Genomic DNA, 20,894 nt, shown 5'->3' on the forward strand with positions numbered 1-20,894 from the left:
AGTACCAGTTTAGCTAATGGGGCTCCTGCTGCCACCGCGCCGCCAGAGCTCGATATCTGTTCTCATCCTGAAGCAAAGTTCTTAACCGAAGGTACTATTTCTGGGTTAGCGGAGTCTGTAACCTGAAGCGTTTGTAACCCGAGGTACCACTGTACTTGGATCCATTGTTGTCGCTTGAGGCTCAGGTGGCCTCAGTGAAGTGAAGTGACTTATATCAGCTTTGGCTGGTGGCCCAGCTGTGCCCCTATCTAGACAGGGATAACTTAAGTTCTTTTGTCTGTGCTCTGGTAACCTCTTGGTCAGATTACTGCAGTGTGTTAAACATGGGGCTGCCTCTGAAGACAGTTTGGAAACTTCAGCTGGTGTAGAATTCAGTGGCCAGGTTGCTCACGGGGCAAAGCAGTTTGGGCATATAATGCCAATCCTGGCCTGACTGCAAATTAGTTTCCGGGCCCAACTCAAAGTTCTGGTTTTGATCCATAAAGCCTTAAGGGACTCAGAACTCCAATACCTCAAGGACCGTCTCTTCCCATATGAACTGACCTGGGCTCTGTGATCATTATCTGAGGCCTGTCATCTGAGAGGTGTGGAGAGTGGTAACATGAGAGCGGGCCTTTTCTGTGGTGGCTCTTCATTTAAGGAATGCTCTCCCCAGACAGGCTGACCTGGCACCTTTGTTACATATCTTAGGTGCCAGACAAAAACATTCCTCTTCTCACAAGCCTTTGGCTAATTAAACCAGTGTTTCCCAACCTTTTTTGGGCAAAGGCACACTTGTTTCATGAAAAAAATCTCGAGGCACACCACCATTACAGCCCCGTGACGTCAGCGCGCAGCGTCACGCCGGGAGGGACGCACGAAAGTGTAAGTTTCAATTTTTTTCCCTCCCCCTTGCCTTCCTTCTGTGCCAACCGCCAAAAAGCCAAGAAAAAAGCCAAGACTTTAGGGCAGCAGGTCGACACGGAAGAAGCTCCTACCTAAGGACAGGTGCGACTGCCGTGTCCTCTTCTGCCACACTTGGCAGCCCTGCCTCACGGTCGTGACTCCCACCCTGATTTCTCCCCGCAGGTCGAGCGGCACAAGCAGCCCAATGTGTCCAGCCCAGACACAAGCCCCACTTCCCCACTCTAGATCCTGAATGCGACCAAGTGCTCTGGACTCCCGAGCAGGGTGGGAAAGAGGACTCGCATCTGGTAGCCTCCGGGCTCCTCGCCTGCTCGAGGGATGGCATTGCAGGCAAGCTGCCGGCCGTCGCCATCGCCGCCCCCTCATGCGAGTGGACCTGCCCGGAGTGGTGGGCCGGGGGAGGCTCGCTCTCTGTGGGGATGTGGCCCACACACGCGGCCCCGCTTCCTCCTGCCCAGGGCTGAGCTCCTTACCCGCGATCTCGGTCTTGCGCACGCGGATCCCACTTATTCCGAAGCTCGCGCCACTAGCCGGGGCTCTCACACCGTGCCAGGGGCGAGGCGGCGCGGCCCACTGACGTCATCGACTTCCCTGTTCCCTCCCCTCCCTCGGGTCACCGTGGTTACTGAGGACTGCAAGCTGCTCGGGCGAGCATGGGGCATTAAGTGGGAGAAGGAAAATTAAAATTAAAACTCGCCTGAAGGCCGCCTCTCCGGATATGAAGCTATCTTTCGAATTTTTTAATTTTTCCCGCGGCACACCAGGCAACGTCTCGCGGCACACTAGTGTGCTGCGGCACACCGGTTGGGAAACACTGAATTAAACAATCTATGGCCTTTTAAACTGTTGGTGGGGTATTTTGTTTGTTATTATGTTTGTGTTTTTATATTGTAAACTGCCCTGTGATCCTTGAATGAAGGATGCGGTAGGTATTCTCAGAAATAAGAGTCACTGTTTCATTGGCACTTGGACCCAGGAAAGTTTGCATAGGACTGCATCATTAAGCTTTGTTTCTAAATCTTGTTATTTAGATCTTTTCCAGCAGTTGCATACCGATATGTAGGCTGCTCATGTCTGAAAGTTCATCAGCCTACCTCTGGGTTTTTAATATCAAATACCATGTGGAATGGCACTTGCGATAATCGGATCCTTCCCACTGCCGAAAACTTATCTGCAATGTCAAATCTGCTTTTAATATTCAGAAAACTATACCAGAAAACTGAAACCCTGCGTTCATTGGAGAAAAAGTGGGATATAAATGTAATAATAAGATTGTTCTTTTTAAGATGAAAATGCTTTTGAACGAGTGATTCAATATTACTGTCAGGACAGAGACTTCGTTGAACAATAACAGTGCTTTTACTGTGATGGTTAATCAGTGTTAACTTGCTTGATACTGTTAAAGTGAGAGGTCCTCATTCCAAAGTCAAATCTGCAAAATGCATTTGAATTTTTGCAGCTACTCTAGGGCACTTAAAAATAGAATAGGTGCTTCTGATGAGCTTCCCTTATGTCTCCTATACTCTTTAACTGGACCTAATTACAGCTGCCATAGTAGTTAATGCAGTACATTATTTTGTCACATTATTTTGGTTAGGTAAAGCTAACAACATGGAGTGCTAAACAAGAAATCTGTTCTAAGGAAGTCTTGGCACTGTAGTGAGTGTTATTCTCTGAACAGTCTTAACAGGCTCAAGCTTTCAAGACAAACATTTCCTGAAAGTGTATCATGTTAGCAGCTGCTAATACTGAGATAGGTCAGCGGCAACTCAGTGTATTCATAATTGCTTGTAATCTATATATTTAAATAAATATGACATACTGGACTTAAGTGGTTTGTGCTTTATCTATTCCTTCTAAACGTGACATGGAACAAACATGGGGCACACATACTAGTTGAACCCTTTAGCTTTCATTATTCTACCTCTTCTTACTCTTGAATTTTAATCCCAAACTAATTGGAAGTCAATCTTATTTGAGTTTTACTTTGTCCAAGTAATGAGTTTAGGATTGTGGTGTTGCATATACAAAGCCTTTCTATAATTGCTGTTCATTATTTACTTTCAGCTACTCTAGGGGATTTATGATCACCTGAAACTAGTATTGCTCTTGATGCATACTGGGTTCTTTGTAATGCAACCTATGGCAGGTAGTAAAGCCTAGGTGTTCAAAAGGCTTTTCACAGCAACCTTAATAAAAATGGGATTTCCTGTGTTTTAAAGAGGGTTATAAGTTATGTGGCATTGGGACTGTTCTTCAGGTTTGTGAGAGTTCTCTCCTATCTACACAAACTCCGTGGTCTTCACATGATCCCTCTTCTATTGAAAACATATTCCATGCTGTGATTAGTTGTTAGCCTAGTGTTTTTTAAGTAACTTATTGAGAAGTCTCCTGAGAGTAGCAATGTTTTCTTTTCTGGCTTCCACAAAAATCTGGAAGGGGCAAGATAGGAAAAGAATCAACCATGCTATCACAAATGTCTTAAGCATCCTATTATTCATAGCTACTGAACAGCAGGAGTTTGAACCATCTCTACAATGGTGCACACCTCTTCTTAAGGGCTAGAAGGTGTCTCTGAAGCCTTTATATATTTGTCACACTTGAGTATTGTTCATCCTACTGGGTCCTCTAGACCAGGCTTCCTCAACCTCAGCCCTCCAGATGTTTTTCGCCTACAACTCCCATGATCCCTAGCTAGCAGGACGAGTGGTCAGGGATGATGGGAATTGTAGTCTCACAACATCCGGAGGGCTGAGGTTGAGGAAGCCTGCTCTAGACAGTTTGCAACATGGTAAACCTTTTTTTAAGGTGAATGTTACCAAGAAGACAATTTAAAACCCCAACAACACATGTAGTATGGAAAAGCAGCTAAAATATTAGCAACAGCACGCAGCCTGTGGGGGTAGCTTTAGTACAGTATCCAAAAATGAAGCTAAAAGGCTTTGACGAATAGTACGTTATTTACCTGGCATTTAAAAGACAATAGGTGCTAGTTGAGCCTCTCTGGGGACGGCCCCATGTATAATGCATTGCAGTGGTCACCCTGGGAGGGTACCAGAGTATAGATGACTGTAGCTTATGAAAGGTGTTCCAAGATACCAGAGCCTCAATAAACAGCTAGGAGCACCCCCAACAGTGCTTCTCTCTTGTCTGTTTATTGACCCTCATCCAGTCCATTAGCAAGCTAGGTTCCTGGTTCAGAATGCCCACTGCTTCACCCGGATTGGATGAAAAGATGTGAAGCTAGTTGTAATCTATATACTGTTGACACTTAGCCCAGGTGCCCTAACCTGTAGTTTCATTTAGACGTTAAATAAGACTCCAATTCAGTGGATGATGTCCAAAGACAAGATAGAGCCCTATGGAACACGATGACACTCGTGCCAGTGTGTGGAACAATAGTCACCTAACATCACCTTGTGGAACCAGCTGACCAGGTTCTACAACCAGCAGTTCCCATCTGGACAGCCTTGTAGTTTTTTTGAAGAAACTTAAGGATCTTTAACCTTTTTCAGTACCTTCACAAAAGTGTAGTTCCAGGTAACCATGGAATTTAGTTTTAAATTTGTACTTTGGATACAAGCATTACTTATACAGTGGTACTTCGGGCTGAGTACTTAATTCGTTCCAGAGGTCCGTTCTTAACCTGAAACTGTTCTTAACATGAAGCACTACTTTAGCTAATGGGGCCTCCCACGCTGCCGCTGCACGATTTCTGTTCTCATCAGCAAAGTTCTTAACGTGAAGCACTATTTCTGGGTTAGCGGAGTGTGTAACCTGAAGCGTATGTAACCCGAGGTACCACTGTATAGGTCTCTCATAAACGCACACACACAGGTGTGAAATTTCCCTGGTTTGTGATAGAAATAGAACAAAGTGTATTATGAACCAACAGTTTCAATTGCTATGTGCCATACTATAGTAGATTTAATTATGGTTTTCTCTTTTCAGTGACTATTTATTCAAGCTGCTTCTGATTGGAGACTCTGGTGTTGGAAAATCTTGCCTTCTGCTTAGGTTTGCAGTAAGTTGTCATGCATCTTCAACTTTTTGTTAACGATTAACCCTAAAAACTGATTGTAATGCAAAAATGAATGTGTTCCAGGTTTCCTGTTTTTTCTTTCCTACTGGCTAATCATAATCAAAAGAAAATACCAATCTACAGTCACATGAAAAGGAGTTCTCCTTGTATGGGTGCAGTTACCCTTCAAATTCAAATGGGTTCTTCTAGCAGGCAGAACTGAAGTTTAGTTTTTTAGTTGCAAATTCACCTGAAAACTTGCATATTGTTGAATTCTCCTTGCTGTGCAATTATGCCGAGCTCGTTTGCATGATTGGTTCAGATGCCAGCTGTTGAGTGAAAAAAAGTCTTGCTTGATAAGCTTGCTTCCTTTGGTAGCTTGAATGGAGAGCTATCAAAACATAGGCTCTTTGAACATGCTGCTATATGATCTTTGCAATTACCACATGATAACTGTAGGCCATATTGAGAACTAATCCTATGATTTGTAATATTTGTAGAATACGAAACACAAGCAGGTTCAACTCTTAGCTTAATCTTATGCACAATTAAATTGAAAGTAAATTGTGTGGAGTTCAATAGGACAGTTGCATGGAGTTCCAAGTATACTTGGAATAAGTATGCTAAGGTTTGCAGCTGTGAGTTGTGCCTAATTTTGCATAAGACAATGAAGTTCTACATTTAGTTTATAACTCAGGGAGGAACATTGTGGTGGTTGTCTTTCTTATTCTTTCCTTCACTAAATCTAATAATAATATAATAATTTATTATTTATACCCCGCCCTTCTGGCTGGGTTTCCCCAGCCACTCTGGGCGGCTTCCAACAAAGCACTAACATTCAATAACTTATCTAAGACTTGGCAGCAGGGGAGAATCGGTAGGCCAGAATCTTGAGCATGCCTGATGCTTTTCACTTTGAAAAGCAGGCTCCATGCTACATCACAAACTGCTTTGAAAGTCCCTTATTGCTTATCTTAAGAGTCAACAACTCTTAATTCACAAGTTAATGAAGATTTTATTGGTATCATCATGATCCAAAAACATTAAAGGTAAAGGGACCCCTGACCGTTAAGTCCAATCTTGGACGACTTGGGTTGCCGCGCTCATCTTGCTTTACTGGCCGAGTGAGCCGGCGTACATCTTCCAGGTCATGGGGCCAGCATGATTAAGCTGCTTCTGGCGAAACCAGAGCAGCACACAGAAACACTGTTTCCCTTTCTGCCGGAGCGGTACCTATTTATCTACTTGCACTTTGACGTTCTTTCGCAACGGGAGCTCACCCCATCGCAGGGATTCAAACCGCCAACCTTCTGATTGGCAAGTCCTAGGCTCTGTAGTTTAGACCACAGTGCCGCCTGCGTCCAAAAACATAGTCGAACACAAAAGCTGTTTGGGTACAATAGACTCTACAGTGTTAGCCCAGTGAGGAATTTACGTTATTGGGAAGCCCTAGAGGCAAAACCAGAAAATATGTGTGAGCAAAATACTGGACTTATAACCCAGAAGAAGAACAAAACAGAAACAATGTCTAGAGGATATATTTGCTTCATAGTAATATAATGAAAAGGGTGTCCAATGTATCTCAATAATCACAACAGTTTAATAGTTTTTTTCTTAAAACAACAATATCAGAACAAGTAAATAAATAGTAGGTAAGTAAGTAAATATTTGCACAATAAGAGATAAAACCAACCTGGAGCAGAAAGAACCTCTTTGGGTAAAACCACTTCTAGGGCCCCTAGCTCTATATAGCATGTGAGTAAATTATAACTGAATAATAAACTGATTAATATAAACTGCGGACAGTATTTAACTAAATAATTATGTGAGCTTGCACAACAGGACTTCTCCCTCTCTTCCCCCTGCATGTGCCCTATGCCATCCCTTAATTTGCAGAGGTATGATGAAAACCCCAGAACAGATGAGAGGAAGGAGTTTCCTTATACAATTCGACTTGTGCAATAACTTAGTTGAATCCCACCCAATATTTTGGGGTTGGTAATGGGGAGTGCATGGTTCAATGGAAAACCACACACCATATTGATAATTCATGCTTTTCTTTTTGAGCATGCCTTTTCTCGCTCCTTTTCTGTCCCTGACAGAATTACTTGAATCAGCCCTTACTGTGACACCAGGCAGATAGTGGTTTAAGGTTTCCTCACCCATTGCATTATTGAAATATATATTGCAATAGTTGTGACTGTGGCCAAACTTTGAGTGCAAGTCGTGTCTGCAGTGAGCCATGACACCTTACCTTTGCTGGTACATATAGTTGCATCACTGTTTACGCAAGGTGAAAGTACAGGCTGGTATAATGGCTTCAGCTCCACCCTTTCCAGAACCTTGACTTTTCTTGATTCTGGTTTGGCCTTTGTAGGACACAGTGCTGCTGATTTGTAAATGGTGATATTCTTTTCTCTTCTCTTCTCCCATTTAGGATGATACGTACACAGAAAGCTACATCAGCACAATTGGCGTGGACTTTAAAATCAGAACTATAGAGTTAGATGGGAAAACAATCAAACTTCAGATAGTAAGTATCCCCTGTTCTGCTTGGTGAGTCTAATCTAGTTCATGGAAGGAATTCAACATTGTGCCAGTATGATTGTCCCTTCAGTGCAATCTCTCTCTCCTATGTGCTGTTCTTGGGGGGACACACACACACCCCCAGTGCTGATTTGGGACAGGGGGCAGGTGAAGAGAAGGGGTCAGCCCTGTACCACTATTAGGATTTATTGTGCAACTGCTTAGCTGAATCCAGCCCCATTTGTTAATTTCTGTAGTGCTATAAAGTGGTTAAATATTAGAAGTAGGAGCTGAATGAATGGTCCAAGTGCTTTACTGCTGCTAATCAGATAGTTTGGGGAATTGTGATTTTTTTACCCATATTTAATTAAAATGCAGTCTGGTGATTTCAAGTCAAGCGTTGTTGTTATTATTATTGCAACGCTAGGCCGAACAATTCGTTCCCGTTGATATGGTTCCTGCTCCAGTTTTAAAACTGGAAACTTGTTTGGTTTCTGACTTACATTCCTGCTGCTATGTTCTGACTTCCTGAAGCAAAATAACCTGCTTTTGTCTGTGCTGGGGAGGGGTAGGAAACCTTGTGCAGAAGCCAACAATGAACCCTTATAGGCTCTTTTCCAGGGAAGACTTTTCATTTCAGTCAACTTGACTGCTGTTTGTATTCTCTGCTAAGCAAGGCGATATTTCTAAATTAAGCAATTGGCAAACTACAAGTCTGGGAAATCTGGTGTATCTTAATGTGCTAAATGCAGAGACTTCTGCAAGGATACAATTAACAAGCTCCATTAACCCTGAACACAGTGAAAACCAAGTGCACTCATGACACTTTGGGATATACTAGGGAGCAGCAAACTAAGGAAAACACAGTAAGATTCAGAGCAGGGGTAGGGAACCTAGACCCTCCAGATATTGCCGGACCCCTGGACCTGCGGCCATGCTGGCTAAGGCTGATGGCACTTGGAGTTAATTTGGAAGGGCACAGGTTCCTTACTCTTCTTGGAGAGCTTACCGTATTTTTCGCCCTATAGGATGCACTTTTCCCCCTCTAAAAATGGAGGGGAAATGTGTGTGCGTCCTATGGAGCGAATGCAGGCTTTCGCTGAAGCCTGGAGAGCGAGAGGGGTCGGTGCGCACCGACGCCTCTCGCTCTCCAGGCTTCAGGAAGCTCTGCGCAAGCCTGGGGAGACCGGCGCGACTTCCTGCCGGGCTCCCTAGGCTTGCGGATAGCAGGCTGTTCTCGGGGCTGGGGTTGGGGGAAGCTCGGGCTTCCCCCGCGCCTGGGGGGGAAATAATTTTTTTTTCTTTATTCCCCCCTCCCCCAAAAAACTAGGTGTGTCCTATGGGGCGGTGCGCCCTATGGGGCAAAAAATACGGTATATCCTTGGGCAATATCAGAGATGACTTAATAGGGCAGAATAATTTGGTAGTGAGATTGCACGTGGTTATGGCTGCGTTATTTCCATAAGGTTCTACTCTCTTTCTTTACTGAAGCTAATTTTCATATGTTATCTAATGCATTTCCCTGCTGTAGCCCATTAAGAGCCTCTTCATGTTAAGCCAACTATCTATCAGTGGTTTGTATTGCTTGCAAATTTGTATTTCTTGTGGTATGCCACCCCTTTTTTCAGCTACGCTTGCTAATTGGGGAAATGCCTGTGTTGGACACCTCAGGTGCACAGTGGACTAAACTCAAGGTTCTGCCATCCTCTTACGTAGAATCAAAGTCTGTCAAAATATTTGATACAGTGAGATGACATTCTGTATCTGAAATGGTTAAGGGTTAAGGCTGGGGTTAGCTGTGGGAGGCCTATGCAGAAACAGTAATAGGGCTATAGTGTCCCCAGGGTAGATTTGGTTTAAATCAAATCAATTTAAATCACTAGTCAGTAAGAATAGATTTAAATCACTTTTTTTACAGAAAGACTCATTCTTGCTAGTATAATCTTAATATTTACAACCAGATGAAGGTTTCATTTTTGGAATAATAAATTTTCAGAGTAGTTTTTATAGTTATATAAAAAATTATTGATTTGGTTATAATATTAGAAATACATAGACGGATAATTATGAAATTATTGTGAGGTTTAATAAGTTAACTGTTTATATTTGGACAACTTTTCTGCTGTATTTTATTGGAAGGAGAAAAATAATCATTTCCTTAATAACAACTTAAATAATTTCTTTAACTAAAACAATAACATTATAGCATATGTTTCCATGTTTGTTAACTGACGTGGTTAAACATTAAAAAAAACCCCAAAAAACTTAGACTGAGTTTTAGCACACATGAAAAACTTAAAACTTCTGTATTTCCACCAGCAACCATCCCTTTAGATTTGCTTCTACATTCAGGTGCCTATTCTGTACAGTTAAGTGTTAGTTTCTTTAACTCAATGGGATTGGATAGAGGTTGCCAGCCCTGAAGTGCCTTCAGCACTTGCCTCAAGTCTGAGTCACACAGACATGCAACTGACTTGCATAATTATTACACAAAGATCCCAAGACTTGCGGAGTATTCTGCTCACAAGGTTGCACTTTTATTTTTACTGCTTCACACTTAGCTACTTGTGCAGATCTATTCCACTCCAAACAATCTATTCATTGAACCTCTTGGGACTTAGCATTTAAGAGGTAAGGGGTTGATTCTGTGTACAGTGGTGCCCCGCAAGACGAATGCCTCGCAAGACGGAAAACTCGCTAGACGAAAGAGTTTTCTGTTTTGGAGGTGCTTCGCAAAACGAATCTCCTATGGGCTTGCTTCGCAAGACGACAATGTCTTGCGAGTTCCTGCTGTTTATTTTTCCCTTCCCCCCCCTTTTTCTAAGCCGCTAAGCCACTTATCAGCTGATCCGATCAGCAGATAAGCCGCTAAAAGCGCTAAGCTGCTTATCAGCTGATCTGATCAGCAGATAAGCCGCTAATAGCGCTAAGCCGCTTATCAACTGATCCGATCAGCAGATAAGCCACTAAAAGCCGCTAATATCGCTAAGCCATCAACGGGCTTGCTTCGCAAGACGAAAAAAACCGCTAGACGAATAGAATCACAGAACGGATTCTTTTTGTCTTGCGAGGCACCACTGTATATAAATTTGCAGAGGAACAATGGGATTAAGGTTTTCCCCTCAACTCTGTATATTTATTTTATAACATTTTTCCTGTGAAGAAAAGGCATGCTATCTCTGCAGACACAAATTCACACTTTTGAAAACTGCAAAAACAAGCATCTGTGATAATGCCTTCTCCTTAGAAAAACTGTCCCAAATAATCTTGCAGAAACCTCTGGAAGATCATGACATTTTTCCCAAAAAAATTAAACATTGCACATAAAGCCTCATGCCACATAATTGAAAACAAATCTTTATTTCCTGATGAATAGCCTTAGGACTATAATGTAACTTAAATAGAAAACTCTCTTTAGAACGATTTTTCCTTTAAAAGCATTTTATTTTTATAAATCCAATTTAAATTTTAGAAATCTGATTTATTTATTTTATTAAAAAGCTTTGATTTTTATCCACCCTGAGTGTCCCTAAGATAGTGGATAAATAGCTGAAAAGGTATATGCAAGCTGGTTTAGGAAGAAATTTAGGTTGCTTATAGAAGCTGTAAATCTCCTGAACACTTGGAATGGTAAAGTTGGAAGAGACTCTGAGGGTCATCTAGCCCAACCCTTCAATGCAGGAATCTCAAGCATCTATGACAGATGGCCATCTAATTTCTGCTTTAAAATCTCCATTGAAAAACGTCAACCACCTTCTGAGGGAGTCTGTTTCACTGTTGAAATTCTTACTGTCAGAAATTTCTTCCTGGTGTTTCATTGAAATCTCCTTTCTTGTAACTTGAATCCATTTGTATGGGAAGCAGAAACCTATTTGATAATGTGTGATCAACAGTTGACACTAATTCCACATATGACATAGGCTGGAGTGTTTTAGTGGCACTTCAGTCATAGGACTGGCTATGGCATAAGCAGACCTGCATTGCTCCACAGCTGGGCAGAGCAGCAACAAACCATGGTCTACATATGTACTGAAATGCATGATACAGTGGTGCCTCGCAAGACGAAAAGAATCCGTTCTGTGATTCTCTTCGTCTAGCGGTTTTTTTCCGTCTTGCGAAGCAAGCCCATTGAAGGATTAGCGCTATTAGCGGCTTTTAGAGGCTTTTAGCGGCTTATCTGCTGATTGGATCAGCTGATAAGCAGCTTAGCGGCTTAGAAAAGGGGGGGAGGGGAAAAAACCAGCAGGAACTGGCAAGACATTGTCGTTTTGCGAAGCAAGCCCATAGGAGATTCGTTTTGCGAAGCACCTCCAAAACGGAAAACTCTTTCGTCTAGTGAGTTTTCCGTCTTGCAAGGCATTCGTCTTGCAGGGCACCACTGTAGTGGTGCAGTCTTGTCTTGTTCTTTGTATTCATGGTCTGTCCATAGCTGACGTAGAATTTAAAAGGACTTTCTCAAGTTAGATTCTGCATGACGTTTGGCGACACTGAGAATGGAACTTTCAAATTCTGAGAACCTTTGGCTATAAATGGGGAAGGGGTGAACCAGGTGCAGTGTTAGAAAAGCTATTCACCACAAGGCGCCTGGAACCTGGGTTTCAGTCACAAATATAAAATGGCAAGTCACTATTCCCCCCCCAAAAAAACAACAACAACAACTGTGATAGCACTTTCTATTTGTTTTTTTGAAACACATGATCTAATACACAATTCACAACAGAGGGAGGGAGAGGGAGTTGCAAATACACACGCATGCACACTCTCACACACGGAAAAAAAAGGTGTGAACAACTGCTAAGCTAAGCTCTTCAGGTTTAATGTGTTGAATTGGGCTGGAATCACAAGAGAATGACTGTATCTGGTAGAGAAACACATGCCACCCCAACCCAGAAGAGGCCCCACCCCACGGCTGCAACTTCATGCAACCTATTTCAGCCATGGGCCTGTCCACTCTCCCTCAGACCTTGTGGGGGGCCAGACTATATTTTTTTTGGGGGGGGGAATAATAATAATGAACACATTCCTATGCCCCACAAATAACCCAGAGATGCATTTTAAATAAAAGGACACATTCCGCTCATGTAAAAACACCAGGCAGGCCCCACAAATAACCCAGAGATGCATTTTAAATAAAAGGACACATTCCGCTCATGTAAAAACACACTGATTCCTGGACTGTCCGTGGGCCGGATTGAGAAGGTGATTGGGCTGCATCCAGCCCCCAGGCCTTAGTTTGCCTACCCATGATCTAAACCAACATACAAGGCACTTTTCCCTCTCTGTGCTGCCTGGGGAACCCTCTCCTTCAGTGGGCTCACCTTTCCTCCCCTGTCCCTCTGTTCTCTCAGCATAGTATTCAGATGAATCTGGGAAACTGTTCTTAATTTTATTTTGGAGTCTGCACCCTCAGACGGAGAAACACAGTGGCTTACTCAAGAGTCGGGTGAGCAGAGCTCGAGGCTGCAGAAGGGAGAGCTTCCCACCCATGAAGAGAGCGGAGCGGAGGGAAAGGGAGGAATGGAAAATAGGAGAAGGCAGTGGCGGCAAGAACGCGTCTGCTGCCTTGTGGGGCGAGGGGGTGGCAGGGTTGGGTTGAGCCAGGGGCTCCATGGAGGGCAGAACAAGCAGCAGCTCCCCATTCACAGCGGGGGGGGGGGGCTCCAGGTGGCAGTCACAAACGGCTCTTCGGCAGTTTTTGTCTTTGCCGCGTCTCCCACCACAGCTAGGGTGCAAAATATGGCGCCCGGCCATCTGCACGCCTTTGCAAAGGCCCAGCTGCCAGTCGTGGAATGTGACTGGCGCCTGGCTAATTTTGAACACTGACCAGGTGCCGTTCCAGTAATCTGAGGGGTGGAAATACGAATTGGGGAGGTGAGGAGGAGAGAGCTTACCTTTCTGGTGGTAGCATTTTTCTTTTAAACTGTGAAAGTAGGCAGCAGCAAAGGCCAGGTCACTGACTGTCTCCTGGGGTCTGTCACTTTTGCCTCGTATCCTTTTGGGGGAGATGGCAGGCAGCAGGACTTCTCCTGCTTTTTAAGGTCTTAAATAATAAACGTGCAACTTCTGCAAAGATAAGCCTGGCTCATGTGACCCTCCAAATTTGCAATCTGTGCTTGATGCATTGAATGTGGGAAATCGGAGTTCTATAGAACACTTCAAAAGCAAAGGCTCCCATGAGATTTCACATTTCAATCATCCTTTGCGCTCCATGGCACAGCAGTGACCATCTAAAAGCCTTTGCACTTTCAAGACCAGTGCAGCTCTCCAAAAACTGAGGACCTTAAATATGTAAAAAGCTTCTGAATTGTAATTCACTGAAGTTAGTAGTACAACGGCTGCCAGACCAGGGAAATTACCATGTTGCTGCTCCACATCACTGTGCTGTTTATTTCTGAGCTTCTTGGCTGCTAATTGAAGGTGCATGGTGGCAGGGCTGCTGCTAACCCTCACTGTTGAGGGTTTGATGCTTCACTCTTTAAAGCCAGGTGCTATTTAGAGAGGGGCGTGCTGGGGTGGGGAAATGTACTGAGGGTCCTTGAATAGTCACGTTTTACAGTTGACACACCTTGCCTTAACGTATGGCAGTATCTTTCAATTTCACAGGTGTCGTCTTTTTTGTGGCAGGTACTTCAGAGCAGTCCATAAAGGATCACTGAAAGAATTTACAGAACTCCTTTTAACTTTCCCTGTTTCCCCTTTTCTCTATTGGAATAGGGTGAGCTGCTTCTCTGAACACATGCCATCTTCTAAGTTCTCTTTTGTTTTTTTGTAGTGGGATACGGCAGGCCAAGAGAGATTTCGAACTATCACTTCTAGTTACTACAGAGGAGCTCATGGCATCATAGTTGTGTATGATGTTACAGATCAGGTAAGCACTTAGCCTTTTTTTGCCTTTGAGGAAACAGTGTCTAAAAGCTTGTTTATGGTTTCTGAGCAAACCATGGGGAAATGTAAACTTTGTACATAGGTGTCAAAAGCTTGTGTACAGAGAGGAGGCTCATATAAAGTGGTAGTTCTACCCTCTGAGCCTCCTGCTCCACTTTTCCTGGCAGTCTTTCAATTATTCCTTCCTAGGTGACCAGAAAGGTGTCTGTTTTAGAGTTTACATACACACACCAAATTGCTTTAAATGCAGCTTATTTACCGTATTTTTCGCTCTATAACACGCACCTGACCATAACACGCACATCGTTTTTAGAGGAGGAAAACAAGGGAAAAAATATTCTGAATGAAACAGTGGACGTATCATTTTTGTGATTCATGCTGTGGCCACAGACATGTGATCTGATGGTGAATTTGGGGTGACCCAATGCAAAAATCCTGAGAATCCCTGTGGATCCATGCTTTGTAACCACGTTTTTGCACCATTGCAGCCCCAGGCAACAGTGGGTGCGTGATTTTGGGGGGGGGGGCAGGCTGTAGCCATGGACATGCTATGTGCTCTGATGGTGAATTTGGGGTGACCCAATGCAAAAATCCTGAGAATCCCTGTGGATCCATGCTTTGTAACCACGTTTTTGCACCATTGCAGCCCCAGGCAACAGTGGGTGCGTGATTTTTTTTGGGGGGGACAGGCTGTAGCCATGGACATGCTATGTGCTCTGATGGTGAATTTTGGCTGACCCAATGCAAAGATCCTGAGGATCCCTGTGGATCCATGCTTTGTAACCACGTTTTTGCACCATTGCAGCCCCAGGCAACAATGGGTGTGTGATTTTTTTTGGGGGGGACAGGCTGTAGCCATGGACATGCTGTGTGCTCTGATGGTGAATTTGGGGTGACCCAATGCAAAGATCCTGAGGATCCATGTGGATCCATGCTTTGTAACCACATTTTAAGTGGGGAGGGAAGGAAAAACACAGAAGGCTAAGAATGCAGGAGAGGGCTATAACGTGAGGAAAGGAAGGCAAAAGTTTTCCCCCACCCACCCACACAAGCCAGCCACTGTTTAAGGATTTCATCCTTTTAAATGGAAGAAAGCATATTTGAATGCTGTGTGTCTCCAAAAACAAAAAGCAGGAAGTCAAATCAGAATTTTAAGCCGAACCTGTAATCGCTCTTCCCTTCACAAACATTGTTCCCTCCGGAGCAGGGACAGGATAGAGCGATGCTCTGCTTTCCTCTCTACTTGCCTGGAGGGGAGGGGCTTTCCCTGCTCTTTGTTCCGTTTGAGCAAACACAGCAACGAAACAGAGCAGGGTGGGCAGAGAGACCCTGAGGCAGAATGCAGGAAAGCAACAGCTTTCTCACGGAGCTCCCTTCTCCCTGAAGCGCGGTTTGATTTTTGCCTTATTTTTCGGCTACAGGGACCACACATTCGCTGCATAACACGCACAGACATTTCCCCTTCCTTTTTAGGAGAAAAAATCTGCGTGTTATAGAGCGAAAAATAAGGTACATTGCTATTGTGGATGTCTGAAGGAAAGATCTTGCGCTTGACAAGGTCCTTTTCCTTGGCTGCAGCCACAGGAAGAAGTGATGGAGCTAAGAAGAGTGTGTCTTAAGTACCTTAGTCAAAAAAATATGTCCAGTTTAAAAAAAAAAATTGCTAGGGTGAGCTTTAAGCGAGCTTATAGCAACTTTTCAAGTTCTCTCGTACACTTGTACAAGGCAGTATTTAACATATACCTCCTTATGTTCCAGGAGTCTTTCAATAATGTAAAACAGTGGCTTCAAGAAATAGATCGTTATGCCAGTGAAAATGTTAACAAGTTGTTGGTAGGGAACAAGTGTGATCTGACCACAAAGAAAGTAGTAGACTATACAACAGCAAAGGTACGTCAGCTGATTTTACAATTTTTTTAAAATAATTGCAACAGTTCTGACTTTGGATATGGGTTAAGGTGGTGTAGGGCTGGGCAATATCTGGTTTTCAACATTGTGCTATGTCGCCAGCTAAATGTCGTGATATAAGAATATATATGACAATGTCTGAAATAAGAATGAAGGTGGGGAAGGTGGGGAGGGGAAAGCCGTTGATTCCTGGATGTGAACTTCACACCAGTTTTGGACAATGCATTGCCCAGCCCTAGCCAAGAACACTGTTCTCCTGCAGCACTTCCTTGCATTTTCTTTGGGGGGGAGGAATTTTTTTGCACTTTTTAAAACTCCCCAGGAATGTACCAAAAACATAACCATGAACAAGTGAAAGGAGAACTACACACCCCAGGGATACCCTTGTTTTTAAAGTGTTCAGTGTCTACTTTAAATTTTTTAGAAGTGCTATTCACTAAATTAAAAAGACAATATTGCCCTTTAGTTAGAGCAACAGTTGTGTAATGATTGGCAGTTGCTCCGTGTGTGTGTGTGTGAAAAAAAATGCCCAGTTGTTTAGTCACTCTTTGAATTGGGGGGGGGGGGAATCAATCATTGCCCGCCCAGCTGAAAACTCAACCATTTCTTGGCTGGGGGGTGGGGGTGAAATTTAAGGCACTTAAGGGCCTGGAGTCAAGCTATTTCCACGTTGGCCAGTTTCAACCAGAAATAGCAGTGGAAAACGTTTTAAAGAAGTCCACTGGGGCTACTAGGATATAAGTTGTAAGCTAGGAAATTGGGGCCGGGGAGAGAATCTTTTCCAAGCCTGACTCCTCCTAAACCTTGTTTTGCCTAGAAGCAGGTTTGCAGTTGCAACTAAAGAATAGGAGATCAACAAGTGGTGGGGAGAGGGGGAGGGAATTATCTTTTTTAAAAAACAGAGGGAGAAAGTTTCTTGCAAAAGAATCGCAACATAGAGGCTTTGGCAAGCACAGTCCCACCTCCCTCTGCAAGGTCTCATGAACCAGATCCACGGTCATGATTTCCTCCACTGTCCCTGAGGACAATTTTGGTTTCTGCATCCCTCCTCTCCAGTTCCCTCTAGGAACAATTTCCATTGCAAGAGATCCATTGCCTGACAGAGCAATGATAAGGACAGCCTCCAAAGAGAGCAGATTACAATTGGCTGTGCTTAATTCCACTCCTTTTTCCTTCTTCCCTGGACAACAGGGTGCAGAGCTGCTTCAGAGCTGGCTAGCAGCCCTTTACATGGCAGTAAAATGCTTTAAAAAGGTAAAGGGAGCCCTGACCATTAGGTCCAGTCGTGGCCGACTCTGGGGTTACGGCGCACATCTCGCTTTATTGGCCGAGGGAGCTGGCGTACAGCTTCCGGGTCATGTGACCAGCAGGACTAAGCCGCTTGTGGCGAACCAGAGCAGCGCATGGAAACGGTGTTTACCTTCCCGCCAGAGCGGGACCTATTTACTCTGCAGTAAAGGACTACATTGCCAGCTGATAGCACACTCCTTGCAAGCACGGAGGCATTTAGCAGCAAGGAGTTCAGCAACTGCTTCCACTCCTTGTGAGCAGAGTATTGTATGGCCAAAAAATTATCAAACCTTTATCATGATCTGGACATTAAGCTGGTTTTCAGCAATGTATCAATAAATCACACAGTCCTAGTACCAATGATTCAAGATATGTAAAATGTACCTAGTGAAAGGATGGTGTTGACTTCGGTAGTAAGGCGTTAATATACACCTGACTTGCTCGTGTACAGTGGCAAAATGCAGAGCTACTTTATTTTTCTCCAAGTTTTGGACAGCATAATTAACACTGATATGCTTTACCTACAGGAATTTGCAGATTCCCTTGGGATTCCTTTTTTGGAAACCAGTGCAAAGAATGCAACAAATGTAGAACAGTCTTTCATGACCATGGCTGCTGAGATCAAAAAACGGATGGGCCCTGGAGCTACAGCAGGTGGTGCAGAGAAGTCCAATGTTAAAATTCAGAGCACTCCCGTCAAGCAGTCCAGTGGAGGTTGCTGCTAAAACTCTCCTCCCCATTTGCAATGAATCTGAAACCTGAACCCAACTGAAAAAAAATGCCTGAATTGTACTGTATGTAGCTGCACTACAACAGATTCTTATCGTCTCCACAAAGGTCAGAGATTGTAAATGGTCAATACTGACTTTTTTATTCCCCCGATTCAATAAAGCTAACTTCATTTTCAGAAATATGTTAAACCTTTTGTGTGCTGGTTTATAAAATGCGTGTAATCCTTGTTGCTTTTTCTTATACCAGATCGTTTCCTGTGGTTGGCTAAACTTGGAATATATTATTTTGTTCTGATCATATTGGCATGTTTAGATGTCAGGTTTAGTCTTCTGAAGATGAAGTGTAGCCCTTTTTTGTACCCAACAGCACAAGTGTGTCTTGTCACTTTTCCATGCATAATAAAGTTCAGTAAGACACATGTCCTATGTAAGATCTGATTTGCTAGTTCCTTGTAGAGTTGTAAACAGAGAGATTACAATCTGTCTTTGATCCAAAGAACTGCACTAATTGGTTCTGTGCGCCCAAGGCAGGTTTGGACTCTACTTGTACCTCTCCCAGGCAAACCTTTTCTTTTTTTTAAAACAGAGGCATGTTTCATTGGGGGTGGGGGGTGGCTGCCCCTGAAAGGAAAGTCGCAGATTTCCATTGGCAATGCCTTAGATCTTGGGCAATCCTAAAGTAGCTCTTTGGATCCAAGATGCTGATTTTTCTTAACACTCTGCATATAATTTGTGGCTGCAGAACATTGTAATTTGTTGCACAATATGTAACAAGCTGAAGAAATGTTTAATAAATATTGTACTTATTGGAAGTAATATCAAACTGTATGGTGATTAAGTATTGTCTTAATTCTTATGGCAAAGCGGAAAGGCTTGCATTGTGCCCCAAATGTACCTTTTTATGTGCAGTAATGGCACTTTAGAACCTTTTCCTGGACCATACCTTCCCAGCCGAACAAGTAACTAGCAAGTATGGCTTAAATGACTAAAAGTTGCCATGGTGTTTCTGGCGTGTATGCTATACTTGGAACACAAAATCTTATAACATTGTTTATAGAATCATAATCACTCTAAATGTACCATATTCTCCCCCTCCCTGCTCCTAAGTGTCTGGATCTTTCTAAATGATTTCATTTAGAAATACCTTGTCTCTCTTGCTCTGTCATAGAAGAGGAAAGCAGTATTTTCCTAATATATGAATGACTTCAAACTAACAAGGTGATGTTAAAATCTGATGTTATGTCTTTTCTAAATAATGTTACTTCCATTCTCTCACAATCAAATACTGTTGACTTTAATAAAACTTAGTGCAATTTATTGGTTGGCTTGGTTATGCACAAGGAAGCTGGAGTGGTGGGAACTGGTTATCAAGGAAATAACCAGATGACTAATGTAACTTTGTGCAGCAAGAAGACTCTAAAATGTAAGTCTGAGCAAAAATTCAAAACTTGATTTATTGCTACAGCGACCACGTCTTGTACAGAGAAACTAATCCATTAGTGCCTGTTATCTGGGTTTTAAAGTTACCAACTTGATTAAATAATCTCTCTTTTAAAAGAGATTAAAACTGCCATTAAGGCTTTTTTTGCAAGAAAACAACCAGATGTGACTGCAAAATATGCCAGTTAGATATGTTGAGAGGCAAGTGTATTAGCAAATCACTAAAATGATTACTCATCCCAATATTGGGATAAACGTGATTTGCATCCACAACTGGAATACATAGTACCTTAAGTCTTCATACTGTTGTCAGAAGATTGAAATTACTGAAACTTTGAATATGCTCTTGAACTTCACAATAAAGTGTACTTCATAATGAGATGTGCTTAGTGGATCAATTCCTAACATGCTTTGAGGGTAATAGTGTACTGTTTTGATCAAAATGGTTCTTACGTAGAAGATATCCAGCTAGAATACTTTGTGTTCATGGAATTTTGGTTATTCTGAAGCTACTTCTGAAAGTTTATAAAGTGAATTCATTGAGCACAATCATTCAAATTCATTTCTGAAGTGCAGAAAACATCTAGGATGCAAATAGGTTCTGGAATAAAAGTGTACGAAATCTATATACCCATTGTTCTCAAATAACCTCTGGTTAACAAACTTGTAATCTGTTTGCCTACTTGATTCATCCTCGTGTGCAGAGTTAATTCAGGTTCTCACAGGTTTAACACCGAGAACCAGGCTATTGAAGTTAAGACCCTGGCAAAGGGGAGAGCAGATCTTGCTGATGAACACATTTTGACAACTGGGTGCTTAGCCAGTTTCACATGGTTAATGTAGGCACCATACTTTATTAGTATAACAGAGGACCCTTCTGTGCCTATTTGCTGAAGTTAAGCACCCGGTTAATCTTGGCAGGTTCTAACCATTATCCTGAAAACACAAAGAGCTGTGTAAATTACATCCTGTTAGTTGTAGGGCAGGTCCTTCTTAGTATTTGAGTAGTAAAGAGTCTGCTGGATCAAACCAATAGCCCATCTACTGCAGCCTCCTGTTCTCATAGTGGCCAACCAAGCCTGTGGAAAGCCTGTAAGCAGGAAGTGAGTGCCACAGCCCTCTGCACACCTGAGATGCCCGTCACTGACAGTGGAGGTAGAACAGTCACTGTGAGAAGAGGAAAAGGC

The 20,894-nt window shown here is 43.0% G+C and overlaps 1 protein-coding gene and 1 long non-coding RNA gene across 2 annotated transcripts in view; one reads left to right on the top strand and one right to left on the bottom strand.

Moving 5' to 3' along the window:
- The window catches only part of RAB1A (RAB1A, member RAS oncogene family), a 29,275-nt gene extending 9,189 nt beyond the window's left edge, over positions 1-20,086 (top strand). The window contains exons 2-6 of the mRNA XM_083495337.1: positions 4,858-4,930; positions 7,365-7,460; positions 14,226-14,321; positions 16,097-16,228; positions 18,064-20,086. Coding sequence (XP_083351463.1) covers positions 4,858-4,930; positions 7,365-7,460; positions 14,226-14,321; positions 16,097-16,228; positions 18,064-18,261 — 595 coding nt within the window. The 3' untranslated portion in view covers positions 18,262-20,086. The remainder of the gene's footprint in view (positions 1-4,857; positions 4,931-7,364; positions 7,461-14,225; positions 14,322-16,096; positions 16,229-18,063) is intronic.
- On the bottom strand, positions 7,470-10,837 carry LOC310703238. The gene is made up of 3 exons (XR_014524028.1): positions 10,529-10,837; positions 8,826-10,098; positions 7,470-8,457 (listed from the first exon to the last, which is right to left on the bottom strand). It is a non-coding gene; the product is annotated as an uncharacterized lncRNA (long non-coding RNA).
- Positions 20,087-20,894: the final 808 nt, after the last annotated feature.

Source organism: Podarcis liolepis (assembly GCF_965112155.1).
Source record: "Podarcis liolepis genome assembly, chromosome: 3".
In the NCBI taxonomy this organism is placed as follows: domain Eukaryota; kingdom Metazoa; phylum Chordata; class Lepidosauria; order Squamata; family Lacertidae; genus Podarcis; species Podarcis liolepis.